This window comes from Drosophila simulans, chromosome 3R (genome assembly GCF_016746395.2).
Source record: "Drosophila simulans strain w501 chromosome 3R, Prin_Dsim_3.1, whole genome shotgun sequence".
Taxonomy (NCBI): Eukaryota; Metazoa; Arthropoda; class Insecta; order Diptera; family Drosophilidae; genus Drosophila; species Drosophila simulans.
Window position 1 is genome coordinate 18,241,189 of NC_052523.2, and position 24,557 is coordinate 18,265,745.

General features: G+C 48.0%; 12 protein-coding genes across 15 annotated transcripts; 5 read left to right on the plus strand and 7 right to left on the minus strand.

Annotated features, from left to right (window-relative positions):
* Positions 1-751: 751 nt before the first annotated feature.
* LOC6729036 lies at positions 752-2,667 on the plus strand. Its single transcript, XM_002104321.4, has 4 exons — positions 752-1,365; positions 1,427-1,526; positions 1,594-1,813; positions 1,880-2,667. The coding sequence occupies exons 1-4, from the start codon at positions 887-889 to the stop codon at positions 2,140-2,142; spliced, it is 1,062 nt and encodes a 353-aa protein (XP_002104357.1). The 5' UTR covers positions 752-886; the 3' UTR covers positions 2,143-2,667.
* Positions 2,463-5,460, minus strand: LOC6729037 (isocitrate dehydrogenase [NAD] subunit beta, mitochondrial). Its single transcript, XM_002104322.4, has 6 exons — positions 5,080-5,460; positions 4,873-4,920; positions 4,719-4,811; positions 4,022-4,138; positions 3,383-3,964; positions 2,463-3,249 (listed from the first exon to the last, which is right to left on the minus strand). Exons 1-6 carry the CDS (start codon positions 5,119-5,121, stop codon positions 3,019-3,021), a joined length of 1,113 nt encoding a protein of 370 aa, XP_002104358.1. The 5' UTR covers positions 5,122-5,460; the 3' UTR covers positions 2,463-3,018.
* Positions 5,461-5,600: 140 nt separating this feature from the next.
* LOC6729039 (MICOS complex subunit Mic60) lies at positions 5,601-9,446 on the minus strand. 2 transcript variants are annotated; one of them, XM_016174942.2, is made up of 9 exons: positions 8,989-9,446; positions 8,497-8,732; positions 7,864-8,343; positions 7,659-7,807; positions 6,900-7,595; positions 6,777-6,797; positions 6,525-6,683; positions 6,176-6,464; positions 5,601-6,114 (listed from the first exon to the last, which is right to left on the minus strand). In XM_016174942.2, exons 1-9 carry the CDS (start codon positions 9,337-9,339, stop codon positions 5,937-5,939), a joined length of 2,559 nt encoding a protein of 852 aa, XP_016035694.1. In that variant the 5' UTR covers positions 9,340-9,446; the 3' UTR covers positions 5,601-5,936. The 2 variants fall into 2 exon arrangements, with proteins under 2 accessions (XP_016035694.1, XP_016035693.1); XM_016174941.3 differs by lacking the exon at positions 6,777-6,797.
* A 125-nt stretch (positions 9,447-9,571) lies between these two features.
* LOC6729040 (39S ribosomal protein L35, mitochondrial) lies at positions 9,572-10,410 on the plus strand. Its single transcript, XM_002104325.4, has 2 exons — positions 9,572-9,732; positions 9,797-10,410. Exons 1-2 carry the CDS (start codon positions 9,708-9,710, stop codon positions 10,306-10,308), a joined length of 537 nt encoding a protein of 178 aa, XP_002104361.1. The 5' UTR covers positions 9,572-9,707; the 3' UTR covers positions 10,309-10,410.
* On the minus strand, positions 10,340-11,615 carry LOC6729041 (fumarylacetoacetate hydrolase domain-containing protein 2). The gene is made up of 3 exons (XM_002104326.4): positions 11,228-11,615; positions 11,014-11,141; positions 10,340-10,944 (listed from the first exon to the last, which is right to left on the minus strand). Exons 1-3 carry the CDS (start codon positions 11,490-11,492, stop codon positions 10,456-10,458), a joined length of 882 nt encoding a protein of 293 aa, XP_002104362.2. The 5' UTR covers positions 11,493-11,615; the 3' UTR covers positions 10,340-10,455.
* Positions 11,616-11,971: 356 nt separating this feature from the next.
* On the minus strand, positions 11,972-13,405 carry LOC6729042 (holocytochrome c-type synthase). The gene is made up of 3 exons (XM_016174940.3): positions 13,160-13,405; positions 12,446-13,064; positions 11,972-12,388 (listed from the first exon to the last, which is right to left on the minus strand). The coding sequence occupies exons 2-3, from the start codon at positions 13,033-13,035 to the stop codon at positions 12,133-12,135; spliced, it is 846 nt and encodes a 281-aa protein (XP_016035695.1). The 5' UTR covers positions 13,036-13,064; positions 13,160-13,405; the 3' UTR covers positions 11,972-12,132.
* Positions 13,406-13,589: 184 nt separating this feature from the next.
* On the plus strand, positions 13,590-15,353 carry LOC6729043 (NADH dehydrogenase [ubiquinone] 1 alpha subcomplex subunit 10, mitochondrial). 2 transcript variants are annotated; one of them, XM_016177239.3, is made up of 3 exons: positions 13,590-13,746; positions 13,987-15,115; positions 15,180-15,353. In XM_016177239.3, exons 2-3 carry the CDS (start codon positions 13,988-13,990, stop codon positions 15,273-15,275), a joined length of 1,224 nt encoding a protein of 407 aa, XP_016035697.1. In that variant the 5' UTR covers positions 13,590-13,746; position 13,987; the 3' UTR covers positions 15,276-15,353. The 2 variants fall into 2 exon arrangements, with proteins under 2 accessions (XP_016035697.1, XP_016035696.1); XM_016177238.3 differs by having other exon boundaries at positions 13,690-13,790.
* Positions 15,354-15,400: 47 nt separating this feature from the next.
* On the minus strand, positions 15,401-17,864 carry LOC6729044 (transmembrane protein 181). The gene is made up of 7 exons (XM_002104329.3): positions 17,211-17,864; positions 16,898-17,154; positions 16,764-16,844; positions 16,603-16,702; positions 16,268-16,545; positions 16,102-16,204; positions 15,401-16,036 (listed from the first exon to the last, which is right to left on the minus strand). Exons 1-7 carry the CDS (start codon positions 17,659-17,661, stop codon positions 15,663-15,665), a joined length of 1,644 nt encoding a protein of 547 aa, XP_002104365.1. The 5' UTR covers positions 17,662-17,864; the 3' UTR covers positions 15,401-15,662.
* Positions 17,865-18,070: 206 nt separating this feature from the next.
* Positions 18,071-20,011, minus strand: LOC6729045 (pre-mRNA-processing factor 17). The gene is made up of 3 exons (XM_002104330.4): positions 19,294-20,011; positions 18,750-19,228; positions 18,071-18,689 (listed from the first exon to the last, which is right to left on the minus strand). The coding sequence occupies exons 1-3, from the start codon at positions 20,009-20,011 to the stop codon at positions 18,156-18,158; spliced, it is 1,731 nt and encodes a 576-aa protein (XP_002104366.1). The 3' UTR covers positions 18,071-18,155.
* LOC27209196 lies at positions 20,012-20,116 on the minus strand. The gene has a single exon (XM_016184673.3). The coding sequence runs from the start codon at positions 20,114-20,116 to the stop codon at positions 20,012-20,014; it is 105 nt and encodes a 34-aa protein (XP_016035698.1).
* A 296-nt stretch (positions 20,117-20,412) lies between these two features.
* Positions 20,413-21,528, plus strand: LOC6729046 (fas-associated death domain protein). The gene has a single exon (XM_002104331.4). It carries the CDS (start codon positions 20,482-20,484, stop codon positions 21,199-21,201), a length of 720 nt encoding a protein of 239 aa, XP_002104367.1. The 5' UTR covers positions 20,413-20,481; the 3' UTR covers positions 21,202-21,528.
* LOC6729047 (probable ATP-dependent RNA helicase pitchoune) lies at positions 21,395-24,097 on the plus strand. 2 transcript variants are annotated; one of them, XM_039294975.2, is made up of 5 exons: positions 21,395-21,724; positions 21,785-22,006; positions 22,222-22,902; positions 22,964-23,589; positions 23,660-24,097. In XM_039294975.2, the coding sequence occupies exons 1-5, from the start codon at positions 21,544-21,546 to the stop codon at positions 23,984-23,986; spliced, it is 2,037 nt and encodes a 678-aa protein (XP_039150909.1). In that variant the 5' UTR covers positions 21,395-21,543; the 3' UTR covers positions 23,987-24,097. The 2 variants fall into 2 exon arrangements, with proteins under 2 accessions (XP_039150909.1, XP_016035699.1); XM_016177240.3 differs by having other exon boundaries at positions 21,397-21,724; positions 22,216-22,902.
* The last annotated feature ends 460 nt before the right edge of the window (positions 24,098-24,557 follow it).

A 24,557-nucleotide genomic window follows, 5' to 3' on the forward strand; every position in this document is an offset into this window, starting at 1 on the left:
AAGAAGAAAAAACAAACCAAATAAGGTAAATTCAAATTAGCAAAATTTTTGTCAACCAAAAAATGACCTAGTAAATGCTAAATTCAAATTTATAGTACATATTTGTGTATGGTATGAGTGTATTGCATAAGTTCGTAAGTTCGATGTGGGTGTATAACAATTATTATTAACATTATGCTTATCCCTTTCGTTTCCAAGTTATGTACATTTTGTTCGCAAGACAAACGAATAAATCGATCACCAAATTTGAAGCCAATAATAATGAACCAATAAGAACATGTGCTGAACTGCTGAATTCCAATTGAATTGCAACCAGAGTAACGAGATACACTACATTAACCGAAGCAAAAACATTGTAAAAAAGCATAAAAAACCAACCGAAAACAGTTGAGAATAAACGTCAAGGACACGGGCAAAAATTGCTTAAGAAAAGGATGAGATTTGTGTATATGTGAACAGAATGAGCAAAAATAGAGGGTATACGTTAGCTGTCCAAGAGCAAACTAAAAAAATTAACAACTTGTCGGAATGCAAGCCCCAAACAAAACTATTAACTTGTAATGATGTGAACTTGGAGCATACTCTCAGTATTTTTATGAATACTGTCAATAAAACATTAATTAAAGATTAACAACGTCTTTTCATTGCAATTTTCATTTGAAAATAATAGCTTTGGTAAGTATTTAAAAATTCTGGCTAATGGCGAAAAATATATGTATTTCATTTGCTGTCAAATCCCAAATTTCTTAGTTGCCACAAAAAATTCTCCAGATGAAGTTATCTTTCGACTCGTTCAGATAAACGTATATGTTTTTTATCAAAAGCGAATAAAAAAGTTAGAATTAATTGGTTTGAAGTAGTGCGCCAAAATTCGGAAATCCACAGAATGACCATCCAAGGACTGAAGTGTGACCTCAGCCCGACGGTGACCACCTGTCTGCAGCTGAAGGACTGCGTCCGTCCGGACTGCTGTCCCATCCGGGATCCCATTCCCTACGATGCCGAGTGCTTCGTGCGGGACATTGGCCAGGAGCTGGACAAGCTGACGCATCGCCACGAGCGCATGTTCGTCAAGCGGCGGCGACTGATGGAAATGGCCATACCCAGGCGGCGCACCTGCCGCTTTGTGCCCAAGTGCGCCTGCTCCTTTCCCAAGTCCATAGAGATGGTGCGACCATGTGATGCCCAGAATCACACGCGCACCGAGCAACTGGCTCTGCCCACCGTCCGTCGATTGCTTCACCGGCGGCGGACGGCCATCCTGGCGGGCGACTCCATTGGGGAGTCCATACTGAATAGGTGGCTTCGCTACAGCTATCTATCGCTGTACAGTCGTCTCACGAATATCCAGCCGTTGGTTAAGCCGTAAGTTAATATATCTTATGTTCATTATTATTTATAAACCTATTATACTTTGTCCTTGCAGGAAGAAAAAGAAGAAGAAGACGGAGAAGCAGCTGGCCAAGCACGAGAAGTACATCGAAAAGTTGGCGAAACCAAAAGAAGCACCAAAGGTTCCAAAGCCGGTAAGTGAATCACAACTATGCAAACTATATGCAGCTGATAAAACTGATAACATCCCATTTCATTTAGGATCGCGGAGCGGGCGAGTTCGACCCCGTGCGTCTCAAGCAGCTGGCCAGTCCCAAGGCCTATTTGGAGGAGATCAAGCCCAAGTGGGAGCTGACCTCCCAGATGAAGGACTACAAGGCGACCAAGCGGATCAAGCAAATATCGCAGCCCGTCGTGCGGGATAACGTTCACATCAACGAGAATCCGGAGAAGGTTTCGCCCAATGCCCTTCGCTACAAGCGTAAGTTGCGCACTCAACTTTATTTGATCTTTTAATAATGCAGCACCTGGCATTGCTCCACTTTAGCGAGTGCCCGCATCAAGGAGATGTCCGAGCCACTGACCACGCGCGATGCCAACCAGGGACTGGCGGACGTCAAGGAGAATCCTTTCGGGATCGCGCCAAACGCGCTCAAATACAAGGCGAGCACGCGGATCAAGGAGCTGGCGGAGCCCAAGGAGTTCGAGAACACGCACATCCGGGAGAATCCGTTTGCCATATCGCCGGCGGCTCTGAAGGCCAAAGCCTCGCCACGCCTCATCGAGCTGGCCAAGCCAAAGGGTGGATAATAATGGGAGCCGGACGGGGACTGTGTGTTGTCTCCATAATCATTACCGTCCTTATTGGTGTTCTAAGTTTATTATTTCGGCTACATTTGGTATCGACTTTACTAATAAATTTGTCTTTGGTTTTCTAAAAAACATCGGGTCCATCCGGGATTGGATTCCCTGCCAAAGAGGCGCAGGAGTTTGGAATAGCGATGAAATCACCTTCGGTTTTTCATTCCAGTCAAAAAAAAGTTTGTGAAATATGTTTGGGTTTTTTTTTCTTTTGTTTGTATTACTTAAAATTTAGACAGCTCGAACTGACAATGGCTTTTAAATAATAATTAATTTAGATTTGAGTTTATTGTTATCTTTCTCACAGCTCCAGTGGAGTGGGTCCACTCAAAGCCGTCCGCTATCAGTTAATTGGTTTAGCAATATCATTTGTTTTCGGTGTTTTTTTTTTTTGTTTGCTTTTCAACTGGTTAAACATAAAATATAAGTCGACCGTAAATTAGGATCTTTGCGAAATCAAAATGGGGGGAAAAATAATACGTAAATAATTACAACATAATCAAGGATCGATGTATTACTGCCAATTGGTAAAACTAAAGAATTCGCGACTTTTGGATTCGGGGCGGGTCTGCAGGCGTTTCAATTGGACTAAACTTAAATATTCGCCGGAAATAATACTCAAATGAATGCACTGAAGACATCGGGACAAATAAAAAATTGGACGTAATAGGATAACTAAGAACTTTCAAGGTGTTTCTTTCAACAATTCAAAATTTAGGTGTGGCAACAACAGAAACTGTCTAATGTCGATTATATAAGCGCCAACGTTGTTGCCCATGATGTTGTAGACTTGCTGATCGCGCCGGCGATGACAGTGGTGCCCATCTAGGACATGTTCAGGATGATGGCGCGGGTAAAGTCCTGCGTGGTCGATTGTCCGCCCAGATCCTTGGTACGTACCTTGCCATCGTTCAGCACCTTGTTGATGGCATTCTGGATGATCTCGCCGTAGGTGGGCAGGTTGATGTGGCGCAACAGCTTCACGCCGCAGAGCAGCATGGCAGTGGGATTAGCCACGTTCTTGCCCACGGCCTCGGCGAAGGTGTGACGTGCACCCTGCAATCGGAAATCGGTATTAGAGATAAGAAGAGTCTGAAGTGGATTCGCACTACTCGGCTCGAGAATCGTGTAAATCAGAGTTTACGAATTATCTTATGGATTATCTTTATGCCTTTATGGCGAATCTTACCGGCTCAAAGACGACGGATTCCGAGGAGTAGGAGGCACCAGCGACGACACCAGCACCGCCCACGAGACCACTGGCCAGATTGTCCACAATGGCACCATAGAGATTGGGGGTGACCATCACGTCGAACTGGTTGGGGTTGGAAACCATCTGCATGGTCGTGTTGTCCACGATCATCTTCTCAAACTGGATGCGCGGATAGAGTCGGGAAACCTCTTCGCAGGAGCGTAGGAAAAGGCCATCGCCCAGCTTCATGATGTTCGCCTTGTGCACGGCGGTGACCTTCTTGCGCTGGTTCTTCGTGGCATAGTCGAAGGCGAACTTGGCGATGCGCATGGACTTCTTGGCGGTGATAATCTTCAGGCACTCCACAATGCCGGGCACCGACTCGTGCTCCAACGCTGAGTACTCGCCCTCCGTCTGCTCGCGAATAATCACCGTGTCGATGTTGGTGTGGCGGGTCTTGACACCGGGCAAGCTGCGCACATGCACCACATTGGCGTACAGGTCCAGGTCGTTGCGGAGCTTCATGTTGAGGGTCTGCAGGTCACCTACATTGCTGTAGTCGGGTGTGGCCAAAACGCCCTAAAGGAGCACATTGTTTAGATTTTGTCACACTATTTTATCTTGTTGCAAACTTACCTTAATGCACACTTTGTTTTTCTGAATGGAGGCCACCACATCCTCCAGTTTGGCACTAAGCACTGGATTGATTTCGGAAAGGAAGTAGCACTCGAAGTCCACGGGAACGCTGGCTGCCTGAACGACAAGATAAGATAATTATGCATATTGACTCGGGTTGAAGTTATTAAATTTACATAGAATTTTTTTAAATTTAGTCGCACAAGGTTAGGACTATCTAAATAGTTAAACACGTATGTATGAACATGTATTTTTAGTTAAAACGGAAATCCCGAAAACTACTAATATTTTCAAGTAGCCACTTATCACATATCTTTACGATACAGATAAGTTTGATGTTTTGATTTATATAATTAAAACACTCGTGATCGGGAAAAATGGAAGTGTTATCAAATAAATGCGCTCTGTAAAGAGTTAAATATATTCACTAACTTTTAGAGCCCTGTGCTTTTGGAATCTACTAGATTCTAACTAAACGCAGACTTACGAGCTTGAAAATGAAGATATCTTAACAATAAGCTTTTCTATTGAATAGGAAACCAGGCTGATAGTGTTCCTAAGCTTCAATACCCTTTTTTTAAGAAGAGCAAGAGACGATAGAGTATAGATTTATAAGTCTGCTTCACACTCCACAGCGAATAAAGACGCATTGGAATACTGCATGTGAATGATGGCATCTTGCTGTATGGATAGCTACCTTGAAGACCTCCTGTAGGGAGTAGACCAGCTCGGGACCCACACCGTCGCCGGGAATCAGTGTGCAGGTGGTCCTGTTGGCGCCGTAGTTATCCTGCAAGACCAATTAGTTTCCGGTTACATCCGGTGCCGCTGAATAAGCGCATTTAACTCACCGTAGCCCGAACCGTCGACGTGGTGTGCAGACTACGTGCTGCCGCAGCCTAAAACGAAAAGAATGGAATGTAATCGTTAAGGCTGGCTAGGATTATAACCTCAAAAAAATAGAAACGTATAAGAATTGGGCCTCAGCGCAGAAATATTCGCACAGCGCGTCGCGAGCAAGTGTTTATGTAAGAGCTGCGGTTTGGATGGCCGTTTACCTGCATGAACGTGCGTCCAACTGTTCTCGCCAGCATCGACATTTTGCTATTCGGTTCGCTAGATCTTCCGGCTGTTGCTCCAAACTCAAGAGTGTGTCCTTCGGGCACGCGAAATTTGATTGCGATGTGATTTTTGCTCCGGTGCCAAACCGAAAATTTCAATAGGACCAAATCGACCACGCAAACCAGCTGATTGCCTCTGACTACCAGGGCTGGCGACAGCCGCCCACGAAACTGGCGCGTCCAGTGCTGGCCAACGACCAACTATCGCGATTTTGGCGTTCGAAAATTAGTAACGAACATATACGATTATTTAATGAATAAATTTGGCGGCAACCGCATAGTAACCTGTTTTTGAATATATTTGCTCTGCCTACCATGCTGTCTTTTCAGAACAGAGAAATTGAGAAATTTCATTAATCAAATGCATTTTATTTGAATTTTTACATTCGGAGTATATTTTAATCAATTTTCTTTTATTTTATTCATTATTTTGTTTGTTAAATTAAACAACAAGTGGATGTTCTTTATGTTTATTTATGAACTAATCACAATGTTCTCTAGAAACACAAAACTTGCCAATTTCAGCTTCAGTAATATTTCATATTGCATTCTCAGGGATCTCCCCAAAGTATTTATGGTTTGGATTTAATAATGATGGTTTCTATGTTTAATTTGTATAATTGAAGCTAAACAAAATGTTACAAATATATGTATATAAGTGCTATTTCGTTTCAACTGTGATCGCTAATTGGACAAATTACATATTGCTGGTAATCGTACCATCTTCTCCTGGACTAATAACAAATAGTAAGTGTATCATCTTGTTTCTGGAGGAAGGGGACACAGGACGTAGTCTACAAATACAAGAGTCCGCTGGCAGCGGCGTGGGCCATCAAGGTGTTGGCCGCCTGCTGGGTCTCCAGCATGAGGCGAGCCTCCTTCATCCACTCGCCGGCAATCTTGCGCGATGCACCCTGCAGCAGATTCATGTACTTGAGCGCCTGCAGGAAGTCGCTGCGATCCACATGGTACCTGTGAAACATAGAGGGCATCTTCAATATAACGCTAGTGATGGATGAATGAATCGCCTGACCTGGCCCTGTTTAGGATATCGTAGGTGTCCAGTTTGCTATAGTCGAAGGGTTTGTTCTCGAGTTCGTCCTTGGATATGGGATTATCGGGTCGCAAGATGAACAGCGATTGCAGATAGGACAGGAAGTAGATGGGCAGGCCGGCTCCTTCCTCGGGCACCAAAGCCAATCGTCGCGCCACGCGCTCCACATTCAGGAAACGCTCGCGCAACGCATCTTCTGGATAGACACCGCGCTCCTGCGCCTCCTTCGGGACACTCTCCAGCACAGCTGCCACCAGGTCGTCACCCTCTGTAATCATACACATTTAGCCACTGAAATCGAACTGCAGGACTGTAGGTTTCAACTTACTAGCCACCTTGGCAATGGCATTGATCTCGTTCTTTAACGGGCGCAACCTGTCCTTGTAGTGCACGCCAGGAGTGGCAGCGCGCACGGAGGCCCACAGAGCTTGGCAGGCGGCCCAAAGGGCCTGCGCCTGATTGGCAGTACGCTCTGCATCCGCACGCTCTGCAAAAATGTTGCATATAATTTTAATAAACATTTTGATTAAATCAAGAATAAGTTGGGATAAGTACTACCCTACTTATAGGGTGAATATACCTTGAAACTCATCCTCTATCTCTAAAGTAGCAGCATGTTTTGGAAAGGTTTGAAAACCATTATATATCTAGCCGGGCTACACTAGCAACATTCAACCGATATCGTATAAAACATTGAACTTACCTGCCAGAGCCGCGTCCATTCCGCGCAGCTTGCCGAGCATCGCGGCCAATTGTAACTTATAGTTGGCCTTTTCGGTCGCCAGCTTATCCTCAAGCTCACGCTTAAAGCTTCGCGTCAGATCGGTCTCCCGCTGCGCCACGATGTCCTTTATGTGATCGGCGTGGGCCTCTGCTTGTTTTTTAAGCTGCAAGCGCAGCAGCTTATCAGACTCGGCGTGGATGTGGAAGATTTTCTTCTGATTTTCCACGGCCAGTTTGCGCCGCTCGGCCTCCAAATGGTATTCCAGTTGGGCGCGCAAAGCCTCCGAATCGTTGTCGCCGCGAACCGAGTCAATAGCTCTCTTCAGGCGCAGCTCACCATCGGTTTGCAAGCGCTGCAGCTCCTTCTGGTAGGCCAGGACATGGGTGTAGGCGTGCAGGATGAACAAGTCCAGGTCCTCCTTTGACAGATTAAGTTTCTTATCCGCCAAACTGAGGCCGGGGAAGATAGACTCGATCTCGTCAATGAAGTAGTTTCGCGCCTTCTCCACATTGCGCCAGTACTTGTCTGACACGCTCGCCGTGTCCTTGTGCCGGTAGAGCTCGTCCTTGACGTTGCCAATGTGGTCCACCAGCTTCTTGATCTTGTCGCGCACCGCCTCAACTTTCTTTGCGTTTTGGGCTGTGGCCGCAGCACTCAGGGCGATCTCGCAGGCGACTGCAATTGATAGAAGCGAATGTAACTCATATATGGAAGCTATTTAGCAAACGATGGACTTACCAATCTTCTCCTGAGCCTCACGGGCTGCTCGCTCTGCCGTAGCCACTGCCGTATCACGTGCACTTGCGCGATTTTTCAGCGTGGTCCAAAGAGAGTTCTCTCCATTCTCTACGGCCTTGTCTACAACCTTACGGACATCGTCATTAAAGCTGAACGATATTCAAATTTAAAATCACGCAACGAATAGATAACGAGAATTGCTCACCCCTTCAAAACGCCAATAGCGACGTTGTACTCCTTGACGGCCAATTGAGCAGACAGCTCGATGGCTTTCTCCAGCTCAACAACATCGCGGGGCAGTGGACTATCCTTAGGCTTGGCGGCGGGCGTAGGCGCTGCTGCTGCTGGCTTCTCAGACTTCGACACTGGCTTCGCTTGAGTCTTGCTGACTTCGCTGGGCTTTGAGGGTTTCGTTTCCTCAGCTGGATTGGCCTTCAAGGGCTCCACTTTGGACTTCTTGGACTTATCATCGCCGCTGCCGCCGCCAAACAGGCCCGTCACCTTAGAGGTAACGGAGTCCACGGTGGACGTCACTGTCTCGATGCCAGACTTGACCTTATCGATCTGATCGTTGACGTTCTTGGTAATGCCCTTGAATGGCGGTTCCTCCTGCAGAGCCACCTTGATGACGGATCCTGCGCCGGGCACATTCTTCTCCACCAGTTTGCGGAAGTCGTCGTCGTATCTGGAATTGGATTTATTTATTATTCAATGGTTCATTTAAGCTTTTCAGGTGGAACACAAATATTCTTTCGGCTGGAGTTTTGTACGAGTTTGTATTGATCTACAGGTGGACCTGCCTGTCCTTATCTTAAACCTTTATTGTGGCTCTATTTACTTGGCGTAGGTGATGACTCCGCCGACAGCTGCCAGTGGTGAGACGAAGAGGACCACTTTGCCGAAGCCAGCTTCGCGCATATGCGGTGGCGGCGGCAGGCTCTGGTATCCTTGATATCCTTGATCGCCTTGCTGTCCTTGCTGTTCCCGCTGCCGCCTGCCCTGCTCCCGGCTGCCACTTCCGCTGCTGCTTCCGCCGAACTGCCTGTTGTTTGCGGTCGTCTGCTGCAGCGTACGCTGTTGCAATGAAAGGCAAACATTTAGGATCATCACATTTAAGGTAATTGGCCAGCCCGTTGACACCCCCGCACCCTTGGACAACTGGAATTTTGGAGCTTTTCGCCCAATTCCTGGGCTTGGTAGATGACATAACCAGCGCCTCTTGTTGTATTTTCGCCAACCGCTTGTTTGTGGGCGCGCGGGGGTGTGGGGCAACGTGACGATCGATTTTCACGTTATCAAACAGCTAGAAATGAATGGGTCCAAGATTCACCTGCAGGGCGCACTTGCACTGATCTCGCACCGCTAGCCGATACATGGTGTTGATTTTGCTGGGATCCTGCTCTGCTCGTGCTCCTGCTCCTTCGGCTACCGTAAATTTCAAGTCCCGGCGGCGTGAATTAAATATTGCCCAATACGTTCGAAGCTGGCTCGACTGCGTCAGCGCTGGTGGGTGAATGGCTGGCCAGTGCTGCTGCTTCCTCTTCCATCCCCCACACTCACACGCACACGCACACGTGTCCTGCGTGCTGCTCGTCGTCCTTTTCGCTTCGCTTGCCCGCGCCACTCGAATTTGATCACTCAATTTTGGTTTGTGTTTTGATGGGAAACGTGTCGGCAACATATACGCATGTACTCGATAGGCCAGTCAAAATACATTTGATTTGGAGATGGGCGCATAAGTTTAAGCTACAATTTTTATATCAATTTTTAAATTGTCAGAATTGTCAGTGCTCTACAAATGGATTACATGGCTAAGGGATCATTTTACCTTAATTGGTATGACCGAAAAATCGAACTTAAACAAATTCTTGGGTGAATCCCAGAACATCTGCGATACTTCTTATGATGACCGGTTCCCATCTCCAATAGCAAACTAATCTGTGTTTGTTCGCTGTGAATGACACACAGCTGACTGTTACGCGATTCGAAAAGAAGAAGAGCACCTGCGTTTTGTATGGAATTATAGGTTTATCTTTATCGTTTAGTGAAATGCTAAGAACTTTTGTGACAAGCGGTAAGTTAAAATCAGCAAATAGAGTTTTCAAGTTTACGGTTATTTAATTGTCCTTAACCTCCAGCGCTGCGAAGCGTTTGCCGCCAGTCGCCGGCTGCAGCTTCGTTGATTCCTCTGGTGCAGCGGACACAACGTGCCACTTTGATGACTCTATCCCGTCCATGCCTGTTGCCCACGCCATCACTGGCATCTCCTGCTCATCACCAGCTCCTCCAGCTGCCGGGAGTACTAGCTGCCACTGGAACACCATCAAACACACGCAACGTAACCAAGTTCTCGCTGGTGAAGGGTAAACGAAAGACCGTCAAGGCGGTACTAAAACGTTTTAAGCGCCTGGACTGGGGCGCCTGGATACGCACCCATTCCGGTCGCCAAAAGAAGCTCTTCAAGAAATCCGCAGCCTTACGACGCCGCCTAAAGCAGCATATCTTCACCAATGCCACGCAAAGCTGGCTGCTGGACAAGATGGTCACCAGCTATTGGAGGCGCCCAAAGCATTTCATCGACGATCCTTATAAGCCCTATCACAGCCGCAACGAGTACTATGCCACACAGTCAAAGACCTTTAAGGTGTGACCTGGCTAATCAAAGATAATACAAACTTCAATTAAACAAAACAAAAATTGTTTATCCATTGAAAACTACAAAATCATCTATTAAATGCCATTGTTTCACTAACAACACAAACTATACAAACACAACAAGCCAAATGGTGTGACAACCCTAGGGGGCCACAATCTTGTTGCACAGCTTGCCCAATCCAACAATCTCCGACTGTACGACATCACCGGGTTGCAGGAATTCCGGAGGAGTGCGATGCATGCCCACGCCCTTGGGCGTTCCGGTGACTATGATGTCGCCGGGCAGCAGGGTAATGGTCTGCGACAGACGATTGATCACATCGTCCAGCTTGAAGATCAGATTGCCGGTATTGCCGTTCTGCTTCTCCACGCCGTTGACCCAGGTTTTTAGATTCAAGTTGTAAACATCCGGCACCAGACTCTTGTGCACCACAGCCGGTCCCAGCGGCAGGAAAGTATCCATCGACTTGCCTATAAGGAACTGACCACCGTTGCGTTCCTTCTGCCAGTCGCGGGCGGAGATATCCTGGGCCACCGAGTACCCGAAGACATAGTCCATGGCCTGGGATTTGGGCACCTGGCGGGCGACCTTGCCAATGACACAGACCAGCTCAACCTCCCAATCGATTTTCTGTGGAATTTTTTTTGTCGTTCGGTTATCTCGATGAGGCTATCTCTTGTTATCTCTCGCTCCACTTACGCTACTGGCCTCATGAGCGATGACATTATCTTGAGGACCCACCAGGGCATTGTTGAACTTGCTAAAGAACATGGGTTCCTTGGGGGCCGGCTTGTTCTGCTCATCGCAGTGGTCCTGGTAGTTCAGACCTGTCAGCAGATCGAGAATACGTCATTTTGGAGGTCAGGGTCCACCTACATATGTTTATACATATGTATGTAAATTCATTCTTTACCAATGCAGATGATCTTGCCGGGATCGGTGATAGGTGGCAGCAAGGTGACATCATCGTTCACCTCGAGTCGAGGCTGCTTTTCCGCCTTCTTCGCCAATTCCTCCAGATTGGGATCCTGGGCAATCAGGGTCTTCAGATCGCTGGGCACACCCTCCAAGCCGGCGAATTCCACCAGCGACTTTTGATCCTCGGACAGCAGACCAAGTCGCTTGGCCAAGTCACCTCTTCGCAGGTATTGAACGAACCTCATTCTGGCAGCTTGCATTTATGACTGATTTACGTCGACCGATTCTATCGCGACTATCCAATTAACGCTCCAGTGGCCAAAAACGATTCTCACGTAATGAGGGCACCAGCAATCAGTTAAAGAAGGCACACGCGTTTTTCAACACTGCCAGACATTAACCCCCTAAAGCCACAGGTGTTAGAAAAACGCAAATACATATATTTCATAAATATGAAAAATATAGGTTGCAAATCAAGTTTCTTTCAAAAAAAGTATGTTAAAAAATTAAAAAATTAATTTTTTTATCAAAGTTTCAAAGCTAATTTTCGAAACTGTTGACAGCAAACTATAAATGGCATTTTCTTACTAGTAACTAGTCATAATTTCGCAATAAATAAATGTACATATATCAATAAAAAAAACATTAGGCAATATATTCCTCCACAATGCTACCAACTCGTTCCTTACAAATTCGAAATCCGTAAAAGGATAAAATAAAAAGCAAAAGCACATTTAAATTTTGGTATTCAGAAGTCAAGATTCAACATTTATTTAAAGAGAGGGCTCAACTTCGTTTCGCTTCGCAGTGTCAAACGCATTTAACCAAACTCCTCTTCCATCCACACGATAACTTAAGCCGATTTTGTACCTATAGCGATCATCTAAATATGCGTTCCTCCTAGTCGCTACCAGCGGTCACTTTGCCGCCATCCGCGCTGCCAAACTTCTCGAACAGCTCGTACCTCCAGCGCATGTAAGCTACGCGCATTCTGTCCCAAACGTTGTCCACGGAGTCCATGGCTGGGCGCACGTCCAGCAGGGCAAAGCGGTAGTCCTTGTCCACCAGTCCACCGTCGTAGTAGTCGATGACGTAGCGCACATCCTTGCCACAGCGATCGACTATCCAGTCATGCCTATCGAATGGCAGCTCGTATCTGTAAGGCCATGTGAACATTAATTCAGGTGGGATCTTCCGTTTGGAGTCTACTCACCCCAGCCAGCTGCGGAATCGAGCGCGCGGACTGAAGTCCTTGGCCTTGCCACCGAAGCTCTTGAGGCGCGGATTGCCGCATTCCTTGGCGTGGAGCGCCTCCCACTTGAGAACCTCCTGCCAGGCCTGCTCGTTGTTGGCATTGTGGATGCGTATGATGTCGCCCATGTCCTTTTGCGATACGTCCTCGGTCTTCCAGCGCCAGCCCTTGCGTAGCATGGCGTTCCAGAACATCTGTTGGCTGGGATACTGCCAGAATTGAACGCTGCCATCCTCGGTGACTTTGGGAATGGTCGACGTCTGGCGGTCGGTGGGCAGTGGGAAGGGCTGATCTGCCGCCGGCTGTTGGTTTGCAGGTGGCATCATATTCAGCGGATTAACGTCGCTGTTGTCGTGCTGCACCGGACACTCGGAGGCGGCCTGCATCTTGGGATGTGGGGGCACGGCGGAGGCCGACTTTGCATCTCCATGCTTCTGATGCATGGGGCATTCTGGTGGCGGGGCACCACCGCCGCTCGTGTACTTGGCGTGGTCCACCGGCACACTCTTCGTGGCCTCCATTTGGACTCGGGTGATGGCTGTATTGCCCATTTCTGCTGGGGATTGGTTAATAACAAAATCTGTGTCACGAGGAAAATCGCATTAGTTCTCTCAGTTGCGTAACTGTAAGGAGTGGGTTAAGCTCCTAGTGCTGGGCCCCAACGCCAGGACTTACTCGATCCTAATGGTTACAACTCTAGATATTTTTCGATCTTCTCCTGGAGCCAGTCGCCTTAAATTTTGATTTATATTTTCGTTAGTTCATCGTTAGAACTTTTGAGCCCAAAATGCAGCGAGGTTGTGGTCAGAGCTGCCAGACCGATGGAAAGTGGACCAGTTGTTTCTGCACCGTGACAATATGTTAAGTTAAAAATTTAAAAAATTAACTCGCACCGCACGGCAATGTGAGTTTATGGTGTGTCTCTGTCTACAAATGAAAAGCATTGTTGAATTTATTTCAAGTAAATTAGGTTGTATTTAAAAACCCCATCTCTGTTGTGCAGTGTTGTGTAGTCCCTGTGCGGTATTTTTAAAAATAAAAACAAATACATTTGTTATTTTTTTTAAAAAACTTCGGGTAAGTTTCATATCATATGAAATTCCTTCTGTTTCTGAGAAAAGCATTGGCAAACCTTTTGATTGTACATTTTACTTTTTTGATATTTGAACGGATGCCTTGACATCCCTACTCGGGGCGTTTTCCAACACCGACCATAGCCCGAAATTTGTTTTTGGGTAGACTTCCGATATTTAGATTGAAAAGTGAGTAAATACGACCGGATAGAGCATTAAAACCTACGATTTAGGTAAATCTATGGAGCGCCGCAATGCTGGCCGGCAGGATGGAACGTTAAGATTCGCATATCTGCAGTTTTAGAGCAGAGATTACCGCACTACCTGCGTAGCTCCTGTGATGTAACCACACGACAAATTGCCACTGGACCAGATATAATTGTTATTATCGTGTTTTGCTTTTGTACTGACCCATGTTATTCCTTTCAGAATGACCGCCGTGTTCCGCGTAGGACTGGTGCGGCTCGTCAGCCGCGCCACACAGTCGCCCAATCTTCTCCAGGCGCAGACGAATGCCCTGCCCGCTGCCTTCCAGCAGCGATGCAGCATCTCCGGCAAGACGATGCGAGGTGGACCCCGGGTGCCCAAGGCCGCCCCCTATCCGTACAAGACGAAGAAGTACAGCGTTTTTAATGCTTTCTTCGACAAGACCTCCAAGCGTTTTGACGAGAACTCCAAGGTGATCTGTGTGGAGGGACCCATCGCGGCCGGCAAGTCAAAGTTCGCCAAGGAACTGGCCGAGGAGCTGGACATGCAGTACTATCCGGCAGTGGACCTGGACCTAATCTACATCAATTCGTACGGCTATGACATGAGGAAGTTGGATCCCCAGTTGCCGCCCAGCTGCCGCAGCTACGATGTGCGCAACTTCTGCCTGGACCCCAGCCACGATCTGGCTGCCCAGTTCCAGATCCGCATGTACATGCTGCGCTATTCGCAGTACATTGATGCCCTGCAGCACATCCTAAGCACCGGCCAGGGTGTCGTCCTCGAGCGCAGTCCCTACTCGGACTTTGTCTTCATGGAGGCCATGTTTCGGCAGGGTTATCTGTCCCGCGGTGCCCGTTCTGTGTACAATGAGCTCCGACAGAACACCATCGGGGAGCTGCTGAAGCCGCATTTGGTAATCTACTTGGACCTGCCGGTCGATGCCGTGAAGAAGCAGATCAAGGCACGCAATGTGGACTACGAGGTGCAATCGAAGGTGTTCAGCGATGCCTACTTGAGCGATTTGGAGCAGCTGTACAAGCAGCAGTACCTCAAGGACATCTCCACCCATGCCGAGCTGCTCATCTACGACTGGACAGCCGGCGGTGAGACGGAGGTTGTGGTGGAGGATATCGAACGCATCGACTTCGACCAGTTTGAGGCGGATTCCCACAACAAGAAGATGCTCGACTGGCGTTTCCCGCTGGAGCCCGAGTGGTGCGAGGCCCGTATCAAGTACTGCCACGAGAAGCCCGATCTGATGAACTACTTCAATGTGCCGCGTTTCGATGTCCCGGAGCTGGTGCGCAGCGCTGACGACGGCAAAGTCTGGCGTGATGTCTGGTTCAATGTGAGTGCGGTGTTTCTATTTCCCTGTTCGATTTCTTTTTAAATTCGTTCTTCTTCGCACACAGGCTCCCGGCATGAAGTACCGTCCTGGCTACAATGCAGACATGGGCGACGAGGGTCTCCTCACCAAGACGAAAATGGGCATCAACCAGGGCATCTAGAGGGTTTTTGCTATGCGTTCGAGTTGAAATCACCTGGCGAAATGTGTTAATTATCTAATAAACAATCTAGTAAAATAATCAGAAGGCAATTACTTAGAAAGCGAATATGGTAACTCGACTGTAAATACGTTTCATACAACAAAACTCGAAATATTGGGTTTATTTATACTTTCTTTTTTTGAATTCAGCTTAACCATGAATAACTAAACATATTTCTATCCTCTCCAGTTTCATTGATCAATCAGAGATTAATTTGTGAAATTTGTTTAATTTTATGTTTTGTTATATTTTATATTAGAGAATACTTTGTACACATTTAGCACTAGAACTCCGGTTGCGCTATGGAACATTTGGGTATTCGTTCTCCCGCGGATACTTAAACGCGGATCAATCGCTGTCGTAATCGTTCTTTCCAGCACCGCCGCCCACCGAGGTGAGCGGTCGCCGTGACTCCTCGTCGGATCCGTAGACGACATCCTCGTCGGAATCGTCGATCATGGAAATAGCCGGATTATCCTTGGTGACAGCCAGCTCCGCCTGGGCGAATCGTCCATCTGGCGAGTACACATACGCCATGGTGTACAGGTAAAAGTTAAGCAGTCCGTAGAAGCACATAAACTGCGCCGAGCTGCGATAGGTGGTGTTAAGAGAGGCGACAAAGTTGTCCTCCAGGATGCCGAAGCCAAAGCGACACGTCGTCACCGTGATGGATATGGACAGGACGAACAGCATGAGCAGCGTGAGGAACTTCAAGCGCATATCTGGCGAAATATATAAAGCATTATATCGTAAGATCAAACTGGGAGCACCCTGCATTATGTCTCACCAAAGTACGGCATGGAGCGCAGCTCGGTGTACGCCCGCAGTAGCAACAGCACCAGATAGAGCACATACATGCAGCAGGCGATGTAGAAGAACATCTTGAAGCCCTAAGAATGGGTTTCAATGGGTTTGATTATCAATTTTCGTTGCTATGTATGATGTATACCCACATTGTAGTTTTTCGTATCCACAAAGTGACTGTATGTGGGATCCCTCAGCTCGTTGCACTTCTCCCAAGTGGCCAGGACGATGGCGCACAGCCAAATGGGCAGGACGACGATCACCTTGACCAGGTAGAACCGCACGAAGCTGCGCTCGTTCTGTCGCAGCCCATGGTAGATGCACAGCCAAAACATAAGCAGAGCACAAAGGAACGTGGCTTGCAGAATGGCGTCCAGCATTCCAGGCATCCAGGAGTTCATCAGGAATATCAGCGGGAAGAAGGGATCTGTGCATAGAAGATCATTAGTCTATATACTCCAATTAATCCGGATGAAACACCTACTGTCGTACAAAAGGAGCAGGGGCAGGAGTACCGACAACCATCGCTGCTCAATGGACCAATCATAGATTGGATACTTGCGCAAGGTGTGGGCATACCAGCACTGCAAGCAAAGAGATAGCATTATTCCATATTTCTAGAGCCATTAGCTGCAGATTACTTACTATGACAATGAAGGTGAACAGCAGAAAGATGCATCTAAACCAGATTTCAATCTGCGTGAAGTCCGGACTGTAAGTCTTGAACTAAAGTGAAAAGTTAGTGACCACCACCACAATGGGAATGCCATGCCACTCACGTAAAATGTTATGCTGCGTATATTATACTTCTGATGGAAGGACTCCAAGCCGTAGAAGCGCACAGTGATGATATAGTGGGCATAGTCGAGGAATCCCAGATGCATCACCGTGAACTCCTCGCAGTCGTTGCGTACGCAGACCAAGTGCCGCGTCCGGTTGTGAGCCACTCCGGATCCGAGGACACTTTGGGGCTTGTGCTGCTCGTTTATGCCATCGATTGAGACGCTCACTTGGAAACTCTTGTCGTACCGCTCGTCTGAATGATTGTCATATGCATAAGATAAGAAAAACAGTTGTAATACCAAGACCCACCATCGTTGTTGTCCGTCACCAGCTTGGCTATCAGCCACATTTGCTGCGAGTATGTGGTGGTCAGCGGCGACTTCATAGCGAAGGGTCCCTTCCCCAGGACCGTTGGGCTGTGCGCCAGCGAGGTGTTCGCCAGAATCTGCTTGGCGGTCAGCGAGGAAGTGCTGGTTATGGGCGGTCCCGTCAGCCCGATGACGATGCCCAGACCGAAGCAGGTGAAGAATCCCAGGAAGACCATGACAAACTCGCGCTTGTGCATCGAGTAGAGCCGCATGTGGACGGATCGCTCGCAGCGATCGTGGTGATAGGCGGGCGAGATGTATCTGCTGAAGTCGCTGAACAAATCGCTGAACTGCGAGAGGGACGATTTGAGGCGCAGGAGGAGCCCGCCGGACGGCAGCTGGTAGGCGTAGCCCAGGCCAGAGGCATCCGCATCCGAGTGGGGCTTGGCCATTGCCGCTGGCAGGAATTACGGGTGTCTAGCTGTTGCTCGGTGTCCACCTAGCCGTCGCCCTTTACTGCATCTCCTCTACGCCGTAGAACTCTTTTTTCACGTGTTTTTTAGAGATTACTGACAAGTCTTCCACTATCCGCCCGACGTTTGTGCGCCTTTCGTGGAAAATATCGATTTTGGCCAGCACTACTCGCATATGTTTTGGCTTGCAAGTGGGGGTGGATGGGCCATAGGGTGGTGGGCGGACCATCCGTCGAGTTGTTTGCCATTTCACATGCACTGCGCATGCGGACTCTTATCACAACTGAAGGTAAATAAAAGGCACAGGCTTGTCCAGGGAATATTATGGAACCGGACGGATAAATAACTTAAGAATTCAATATATCCCACATGAATTATATGAGCTCAATTCGAACATAATGGGTATGCAATATAATCAATCAATTTACACATCAGTTTGGCTTACATCTATCTAGGTTATTTTGTGCGGACCTTTAGTCCCAGTATTTTATCTGGCCATCCCAGCCAGCGGTGACCACTTTGCTGGCCTCGTGCGGATGCCAGAGGGCACTGATGCAGACGCCGTCGTGCGCCTGCCACTTCTTGTACATCTTCGTAGTCTTCCAGTCCCAAATATAACATTTGCCATCGCCATCGCCCGACACCAGGTAGCTCATGTCCGGCGAAAAGTCCAGCTGGCAGGCGTAGCCAGAGACCATGTGACCGGTGAAGGTCTTTTTGCGGTTCATCTTGAAGCGATTGAGGGCGGAGAAGATGACGATCTTGTTGTCCAACGACTGGCAGGCCATCCATTTGCCATTGGGCGCCAATGTGACCGCCGGCATGGAATGCATAGTGGGATCGGCAATGTACTTCATGTCCACAGGAATGTCCCACTCCCATATGCGCATCGATTTGTCGTCCGAGGTGGTCACAAACCGTCGGTTGTCGTCCACAAAGGTGATGGTGCTCACTGATCCCAAATGCCGGTCATATTCCTGTACAATATCACCGCTGCGAGTGTCCCACTGCGAATCGATAGGTAAACAATTGTAATATGAGCATCTACTTTTGTAAATTTTACTTACGCAAATGATCTTCTTGTCGGAAGTGCCGGCAACGAATAAATGTTGCTTGCTATTATCCGGATGGAATTTCACACAGAAAGGCATTTTACGCGTTGTGAATCGGGACACTACATCGCCCGTTTCTGCATCCCACAACTTTATGTAGCGATCATATGAAGCAGACAGGAAGTTGGTACCCCTATTGTTCCACGCAATGTCCTTGATGGCCTGCCGATGACCGGAGAAGGTGCGTATGCAGCGTCGCTCGCCGTAAACCTCCCACAGTTTGACCCGGCAGTCCATCGAACCGGAGAGCAGGAGATGAGCGGTCTTAGGGAACCAGCGGATGGAGGAGATGCCCTTGTTGTGGCCCGACCAGGTATGTATGTGCGCCTTGGGCAGGAAGCATTTGGTCGGTGGTGCATTCGATCGTAGATTCACGCCCAGATCATGAGGAGCATGCAAATAAGAGCGGCCCTGGTAGTCGTACGCATCCTTGACTGTGGAGCAAAAAAGGAAAAGATTATTAACGATATATATTCGGTGGCTATTAGATTAAACTCACTGTGCAGTGTCGACTTCTCCTCGAGCGGCTTGTCCTCAGGAATGCGTCCGCGCTTATGCCGCTTAGACAGCAGCTCGTCCAGTTCGGCGCGCTCCTGTTCATTTGGCTTTGCCACCGACACCTCGTTCTCGAACTTGCCCCAGGGACCAAGAAAGCCCTCAATGTCCTCGGGATTATCATTTTTCTCCTGCTTGCGCAGTTTCTTTGCCTTGGGCGCCTCGAACACCGTCTTGCCATTGTCATCGTACGCGGACTGCAGGTCACCAACAAAAGACTGGCCGTCCGCCTGATCGTCCACGCTGGGATCTAATGCGTAGCCGTAGGTGTGAAAGGTGCGTCGCTGGTTCTCAAATTCGAAGGCATTGATGTGGGCCTTCTCTACGTAGCCGGCCAGGGTGTTCCGTGGAGCGCGCTGCTGCATGGTGAGGTCCGGATGCTCCGGACCCTTTACCGGAGCATACATCTCCTCATAGCGCGGATTGTAGGTTACCTCCTTGAGCGTGGGATCCAGAGTTCGGGGCACTGCCGATGCTCCAATGGGAACTACCGTTGGCGCCGCACAAACAGCAATGGAGGTGGAAAGCGAGTGTGTCTTGTCCACGGGCAGCAGGTGATCCGGAATTGGAGCGGAGGACTCTGAATTGGTGGTGGCTGTGGCGGCGTCCTCATGGTCCGATTCTCCATCCGAGGAACTGGCGTATGACTGAAGGCCTAACATTTAGAGGCTGCGGACGAACTCTGTGTACTTGTTCACAAAATGCTGAAGGTAGATCACGACCAGAGTGTAGAGGAGGAATACGAAAACGTTAATGGATATTTCCATTCGTCTACACGTTTGCGTTTATCATCAGTTGCTTTAGTAAAAGTAACAAAAACATATTTATATATCTATTAAAACTAGTGATGGTGCGTGCTATCTGTTATCGATATTATCGAATGGCTATGTTACGGTCTCACTACGGTCGCGAAAATGCAAATTTAAAGCTAATTTTAAAATTTTCAAATAAAGTTTGATATGCTGTACACAAATATAAAAGAAGTTATTTTAGTTGATGTCGCAGCGCATTTTGACCAAACCTCTATTCAGTGCTGATTGATAACGGGTATGGAAATACGGTCATACTGAATCAGTGATAAATTTTGGGATCTTTTGACCGCTGAAAATACCGTCTCTGTAAATTAGTCACAATGGTAGAAGGCAAGCACTGGAGCTACGACATCCTCAAACAGATCGCCATCGAGGGATGCACCGAGGACTTGGAGGATTTGAAACAAACCCTTGCTGATGAGATCGGTTCGCAACGCAGATTGGATTGCATACGAACCATTGAGGATTTAATTGACTGCCTGGAACGAGCGGACGAACTGTCGGAGGACAATGTGGAGCCACTGCGCCGGATGTCGGGCAATATGCCGCAGCTCATCGAGGCTCTGAGCAACTACACACCGCCGGAAAACTTTCGTGGACGTCCGGTGAATGTGTACCAGGAACTCCGATTGGCCGAGGAACTTCGTCAGCAGCTCCGGATTGCGCCAGCGTCCCAGAATACTCAGCCATCAGTTTCGGCACTAGCTGCCGCTGTGCCCCCATCAGGAATCCAAAACTATGCCACCCCAGCTGCTTTTACGGATAGCAAACGAACGGCGGTCTTTAAGAAAATATCCCAGGAACTGGGTCGCTATTGGCGACGACTGGGACGATCGGCGGGCATAGGCGAGGGCCAAATGGACACCATCGAGGAGCGTTACCCGCACGACCTGAAGTCCCAGATTCTGCGACTGCTGCAGCTCATCGAAGAGGACGATTGCCACGATCCCAAGCACTTTCTGCTTCGTCTGTGTCGCGCCCTGGGCGATTGTGGTCGCAATGATCTGCGCAAGAACGTGGAGCAGATAATGTCGCATTAGAAAGCATTCTTTACATGCATTTTGTTATGATTTTAGTTATTATTGTGCTGGAGAGCAACAATGTGGTGCCTTTATACCAGATCATAAAAATCGCATACTAAAAATCATGATCTTATGATAAGAAAATGTGATTCCCATTTTGAATGATAATAGATAGATTAATTTGATTCTCTTATCCACCATTTGCGTGGAACTATCGAATTGGCGATTATCGATAAGCACAGCTGGCTGGTTATCGTTTGTTTCGGGGTGAATGGTTAGCAACACGTGCGCGCAATATTTTATTTGAGAATTCTGTTTTTAACCATTAAAGTGTATTAAAAAGCATACATAGTTAGCAATATGTCTATTCGGGAGAAGCTGCTGATGAAGAAGATCGTTAAGCGGGAGAAGATGAAGAAGGAGCTCTCGCAAAAGAAGGGAAACAAGAAGGCCCAAAAGCAGGAGCCACCCAAACAAAATGGCAATAAACCCAGTAAAAAACCTGAGAAACTCAGTAAAAAGCATGTGGCCGAGGATGAGGGTACGATTAAAAACATGTGTGCATTGTAAATATATGTAACATTCACTTTTCGACCGGCAGATGACGATTTAGAGGAGGATTTCCAGGAGGCGCCGCTGCCCAAGAAGAAGCAACAAAAACAGCCTTCAAAAAAGCAACAAATTCAGGTGGCCAACTCGGATTCGGAATCCGATGACGATGAGCAGGAGGATGAGGCAGATGAGGATAGCGATGTGGACGAAGTAGATGAAGTTGATGAGGACGATGTGGACAGCGGGAGTGAAGACGATGACCAGCAGGAAGGTAAGTAAAAGAGTCGATATTTAGAGAATTCGTTCTAACTACATATAGTAATGATGATTTTTAAAGGCGAATTTGAGCAGCTCTGGAGCAGCGAGTTAATGTTGCCCAGGGCAGGCATGAAATCCATTTAAAAACCAACTGAATTATATCAAATATTGAAATACTTTATCCCTGAGAAAATCAAAATTAACCAAAAATACCTATTTCAGATGAAGATGAAGAAGAACCTGTGCCAGCCAAGAAAACGAAGTTGCTTCCCAACAAGTCGAAGGCACAGAATGGCAAACCAGCTAAAGACGACGAGCCCTTTACCGTGGAATCCTCTCTGGCTGCTCTGGATTACCGAGATTCGGATGATCGCAGCTTTGCCTCCCTAAAGGGCGCCGTGTCCGAGGCCACATTGCGAGCCATTAAGGAGATGGGTTTTACCGAGATGACTGAAATTCAGGCGAAATCACTGACACCCCTACTAAAGGGACGCGATCTGGTGGGAGCTGCCCAGACGGGTTCCGGCAAAACCCTGGCCTTCCTGATACCCGCCGTCGAGCTGATAAACAAGCTGAGATTTATGCCACGCAATGGTACCGGCGTGATCATCATCTCACCTACCCGAGAGCTGTCCATGCAGACTTTCGGTGTGCTCAAAGAACTGATGGCACACCACCATCACACTTATGGCTTGGTTATGGGCGGCTCCAATCGGCAGGTGGAGAGCGAGAAGTTGGGCAAGGGCATCAACATTCTGGTGGCCACACCGGGTCGTCTGCTGGATCATTTACAAAACTCGCCCGACTTTTTGTACAAGAACCTTCAGTGCCTGATTATCGATGAAGTGGATCGAATTCTGGAGATCGGTTTTGAGGAGGAGCTTAAGCAAATCATTAATCTGCTGCCAAGTGAGTTACGAGTATCTATTAAAGGTTCTAATTGTATTTTTAAACTAACTTTATCTATCAGAACGCCGCCAGACGATGCTCTTCTCGGCCACACAGACGGCTCGCATCGAAGCGCTTTCCAAGCTGGCCCTTAAGTCGGAGCCAATTTATGTGGGGGTTCATGATAACCAGGACACGGCGACCGTAGATGGACTCGAGCAGGGGTACATTGTATGCCCCTCGGAGAAGCGACTGCTCGTGCTCTTCACGTTCCTCAAAAAGAATCGCAAGAAGAAGGTGATGGTGTTCTTCTCGTCCTGCATGTCCGTCAAGTACCACCACGAGCTATTCAACTACATTGATCTGCCAGTGACCTCCATCCACGGTAAACAAAAGCAAACAAAACGAACGACCACCTTCTTCCAGTTCTGCAACGCGGAATCTGGTATTCTCTTATGTACGGATGTGGCTGCTCGTGGATTGGACATTCCGCAAGTCGATTGGATTGTGCAGTACGATCCTCCAGATGATCCACGCGAGTATATTCACAGGGTTGGCCGAACGGCCAGAGGATCGGGCACCTCGGGTCACGCCCTCCTTTTGATGCGACCGGAGGAGCTGGGCTTCCTGCGCTACCTTAAGGCCGCCAAGGTGCCGCTCAATGAGTTTGAGTTCTCCTGGCAGAAGATAGCTGATATTCAACTGCAGGTGGGTGCTTTTTCTTTCAGTTAAAATTGTAAGCTATGGATTAAGGTGATCTAATTCTTATCCGTTGCAGCTGGAGAAACTGATCGCCAAGAACTATTTCCTAAACCAGTCGGCCAAGGAAGCCTTTAAGTCGTATGTGCGCGCGTACGACTCGCATCAATTGAAGCAGATCTTCAATGTGAACACGCTGGACCTGCAGGCGGTTGCGAAAAGCTTTGGATTCCTGGTGCCACCCGTGGTTGACCTGAAGGTGGGCGCGGCCAAGCGGGAGCGACCGGAAAAGCGAGTGGGCGGCGGCGGTTTCGGGTTCTACAAGAAAATGAACGAGGGATCGGCCTCCAAGCAGCGGCACTTCAAGCAGGTCAACCGCGACCAGGCCAAGAAGTTTATGCGTTAGTTTTTTTAGATTTAAGAAGAGATATACCGTTGCATATTGTAAATCAGCTGCTTTACTTGAGTGTGTGTATACAAATAGGCAAAAGATATAAAACTAAATGTTTCCAATTCACGAATGCACGTAACCATTTGGCCAGGTCATCATCATCATAATCATCAACAACTGGCATCCCACTCGATCTCTCGATGCGGATGTGACTTCTCCTTATTTGCCGCTTGTTGTTTCAAATGTTTATTGTTGTCGCCGTCGAGTCGAGCTGAGTCGCCTCCCCAAATTTGGCCGATTGCGCTTTTTTATTTCGTCTGTCGCTCGCCAAATTGTGCCACTTTTAGGCCCACGCTCGCCCAGTCCAAGTCCCTCCAAAACGGAGGCGACGCTCTTGTTGGGCCAACTAATCGATGATCGGGCGCTTAATCAATTGCTGGCTTACGGGCGCCCACTGCGCCACTGCATTGGCCAATTTAAACAGCATTGGGCAGCGATCAATTTTCCAATAAAACTCGTTTAGGCCGCCGTTTTGAAGAGATTCCATCACCCACAATACGAAAATATAATTGCGGGCCACCTTGGC

What these genes read in the sequence shown, in the direction of transcription:
- LOC6729036 (XM_002104321.4), top strand. Translation starts at nt 887, where the DNA reads ATGACCATCCAAGGACTGAAGTGTGACCTCAGCCCGACGGTGACCACC. An exon ending in ATCCAGCCGTTGGTTAAGCC is followed by an intron (nt 1,366 to 1,426) that starts GTAAGTTAATAT and finishes TTGTCCTTGCAG; the next exon opens with GAAGAAAAAGAAGAAGAAGA. An exon ending in CAATGCCCTTCGCTACAAGC is followed by an intron (nt 1,814 to 1,879) that starts GTAAGTTGCGCA and finishes GCTCCACTTTAG; the next exon opens with CGAGTGCCCGCATCAAGGAG.
- LOC6729037 (XM_002104322.4), bottom strand. Translation starts at nt 5,121, where the DNA reads ATGTCGATGCTGGCGAGAACAGTTGGACGCACGTTCATGCAG. An exon ending in CCCTACAGGAGGTCTTCAAG is followed by an intron (nt 4,139 to 4,718) that starts GTAGCTATCCAT and finishes CTTGTCGTTCAG; the next exon opens with GCAGCCAGCGTTCCCGTGGA. An exon ending in AATCCGTCGTCTTTGAGCCG is followed by an intron (nt 3,250 to 3,382) that starts GTAAGATTCGCC and finishes TTCCGATTGCAG; the next exon opens with GGTGCACGTCACACCTTCGC.
- LOC6729039 (XM_016174942.2), bottom strand. Translation starts at nt 9,339, where the DNA reads ATGTTGCCGACACGTTTCCCATCAAAACACAAACCAAAATTGAGTGAT. An exon ending in GATAGAGGATGAGTTTCAAG is followed by an intron (nt 6,684 to 6,776) that starts GTATATTCACCC and finishes ACATTTTTGCAG; the next exon opens with AGCGTGCGGATGCAGAGCGT. An exon ending in TGCCATTGCCAAGGTGGCTA is followed by an intron (nt 6,465 to 6,524) that starts GTAAGTTGAAAC and finishes GTATGATTACAG; the next exon opens with AGGGTGACGACCTGGTGGCA.
- LOC6729040 (XM_002104325.4), top strand. Translation starts at nt 9,708, where the DNA reads ATGCTAAGAACTTTTGTGACAAGCG. An exon ending in AAGAACTTTTGTGACAAGCG is followed by an intron (nt 9,733 to 9,796) that starts GTAAGTTAAAAT and finishes CTTAACCTCCAG; the next exon opens with CGCTGCGAAGCGTTTGCCGC.
- LOC6729041 (XM_002104326.4), bottom strand. Translation starts at nt 11,492, where the DNA reads ATGCAAGCTGCCAGAATGAGGTTCGTTCAATACCTGCGAAGAGGTGAC. An exon ending in CGGCAAGATCATCTGCATTG is followed by an intron (nt 11,142 to 11,227) that starts GTAAAGAATGAA and finishes ATCTGCTGACAG; the next exon opens with GTCTGAACTACCAGGACCAC. An exon ending in TCGCTCATGAGGCCAGTAGC is followed by an intron (nt 10,945 to 11,013) that starts GTAAGTGGAGCG and finishes AAAATTCCACAG; the next exon opens with AAAATCGATTGGGAGGTTGA.
- LOC6729042 (XM_016174940.3), bottom strand. Translation starts at nt 13,035, where the DNA reads ATGGGCAATACAGCCATCACCCGAGTCCAAATGGAGGCCACGAAGAGT. An exon ending in CGATTCCGCAGCTGGCTGGG is followed by an intron (nt 12,389 to 12,445) that starts GTGAGTAGACTC and finishes ATGGCCTTACAG; the next exon opens with ATACGAGCTGCCATTCGATA.
- LOC6729043 (XM_016177239.3), top strand. Translation starts at nt 13,988, where the DNA reads ATGACCGCCGTGTTCCGCGTAGGACTGGTGCGGCTCGTCAGCCGCGCC. An exon ending in GGCGTGATGTCTGGTTCAAT is followed by an intron (nt 15,116 to 15,179) that starts GTGAGTGCGGTG and finishes CTTCGCACACAG; the next exon opens with GCTCCCGGCATGAAGTACCG.
- LOC6729044 (XM_002104329.3), bottom strand. Translation starts at nt 17,661, where the DNA reads ATGGCCAAGCCCCACTCGGATGCGGATGCCTCTGGCCTGGGCTACGCC. An exon ending in CCTGCTCCTTTTGTACGACA is followed by an intron (nt 16,546 to 16,602) that starts GTAGGTGTTTCA and finishes TTCTATGCACAG; the next exon opens with ATCCCTTCTTCCCGCTGATA. An exon ending in TGGATACGAAAAACTACAAT is followed by an intron (nt 16,205 to 16,267) that starts GTGGGTATACAT and finishes ACCCATTCTTAG; the next exon opens with GGCTTCAAGATGTTCTTCTA.
- LOC6729045 (XM_002104330.4), bottom strand. Translation starts at nt 20,011, where the DNA reads ATGTTAGGCCTTCAGTCATACGCCAGTTCCTCGGATGGAGAATCGGAC. An exon ending in GGAGAAGTCGACACTGCACA is followed by an intron (nt 19,229 to 19,293) that starts GTGAGTTTAATC and finishes TTTGCTCCACAG; the next exon opens with TCAAGGATGCGTACGACTAC. An exon ending in CCGACAAGAAGATCATTTGC is followed by an intron (nt 18,690 to 18,749) that starts GTAAGTAAAATT and finishes ATCGATTCGCAG; the next exon opens with TGGGACACTCGCAGCGGTGA.
- LOC27209196 (XM_016184673.3), bottom strand. Translation starts at nt 20,116, where the DNA reads ATGGAAATATCCATTAACGTTTTCGTATTCCTCCTCTACACTCTGGTC.
- LOC6729046 (XM_002104331.4), top strand. Translation starts at nt 20,482, where the DNA reads ATGGTAGAAGGCAAGCACTGGAGCTACGACATCCTCAAACAGATCGCC.
- LOC6729047 (XM_016177240.3), top strand. Translation starts at nt 21,544, where the DNA reads ATGTCTATTCGGGAGAAGCTGCTGATGAAGAAGATCGTTAAGCGGGAG. An exon ending in AATCATTAATCTGCTGCCAA is followed by an intron (nt 22,903 to 22,963) that starts GTGAGTTACGAG and finishes TTTATCTATCAG; the next exon opens with AACGCCGCCAGACGATGCTC. An exon ending in TAGCTGATATTCAACTGCAG is followed by an intron (nt 23,590 to 23,659) that starts GTGGGTGCTTTT and finishes TATCCGTTGCAG; the next exon opens with CTGGAGAAACTGATCGCCAA.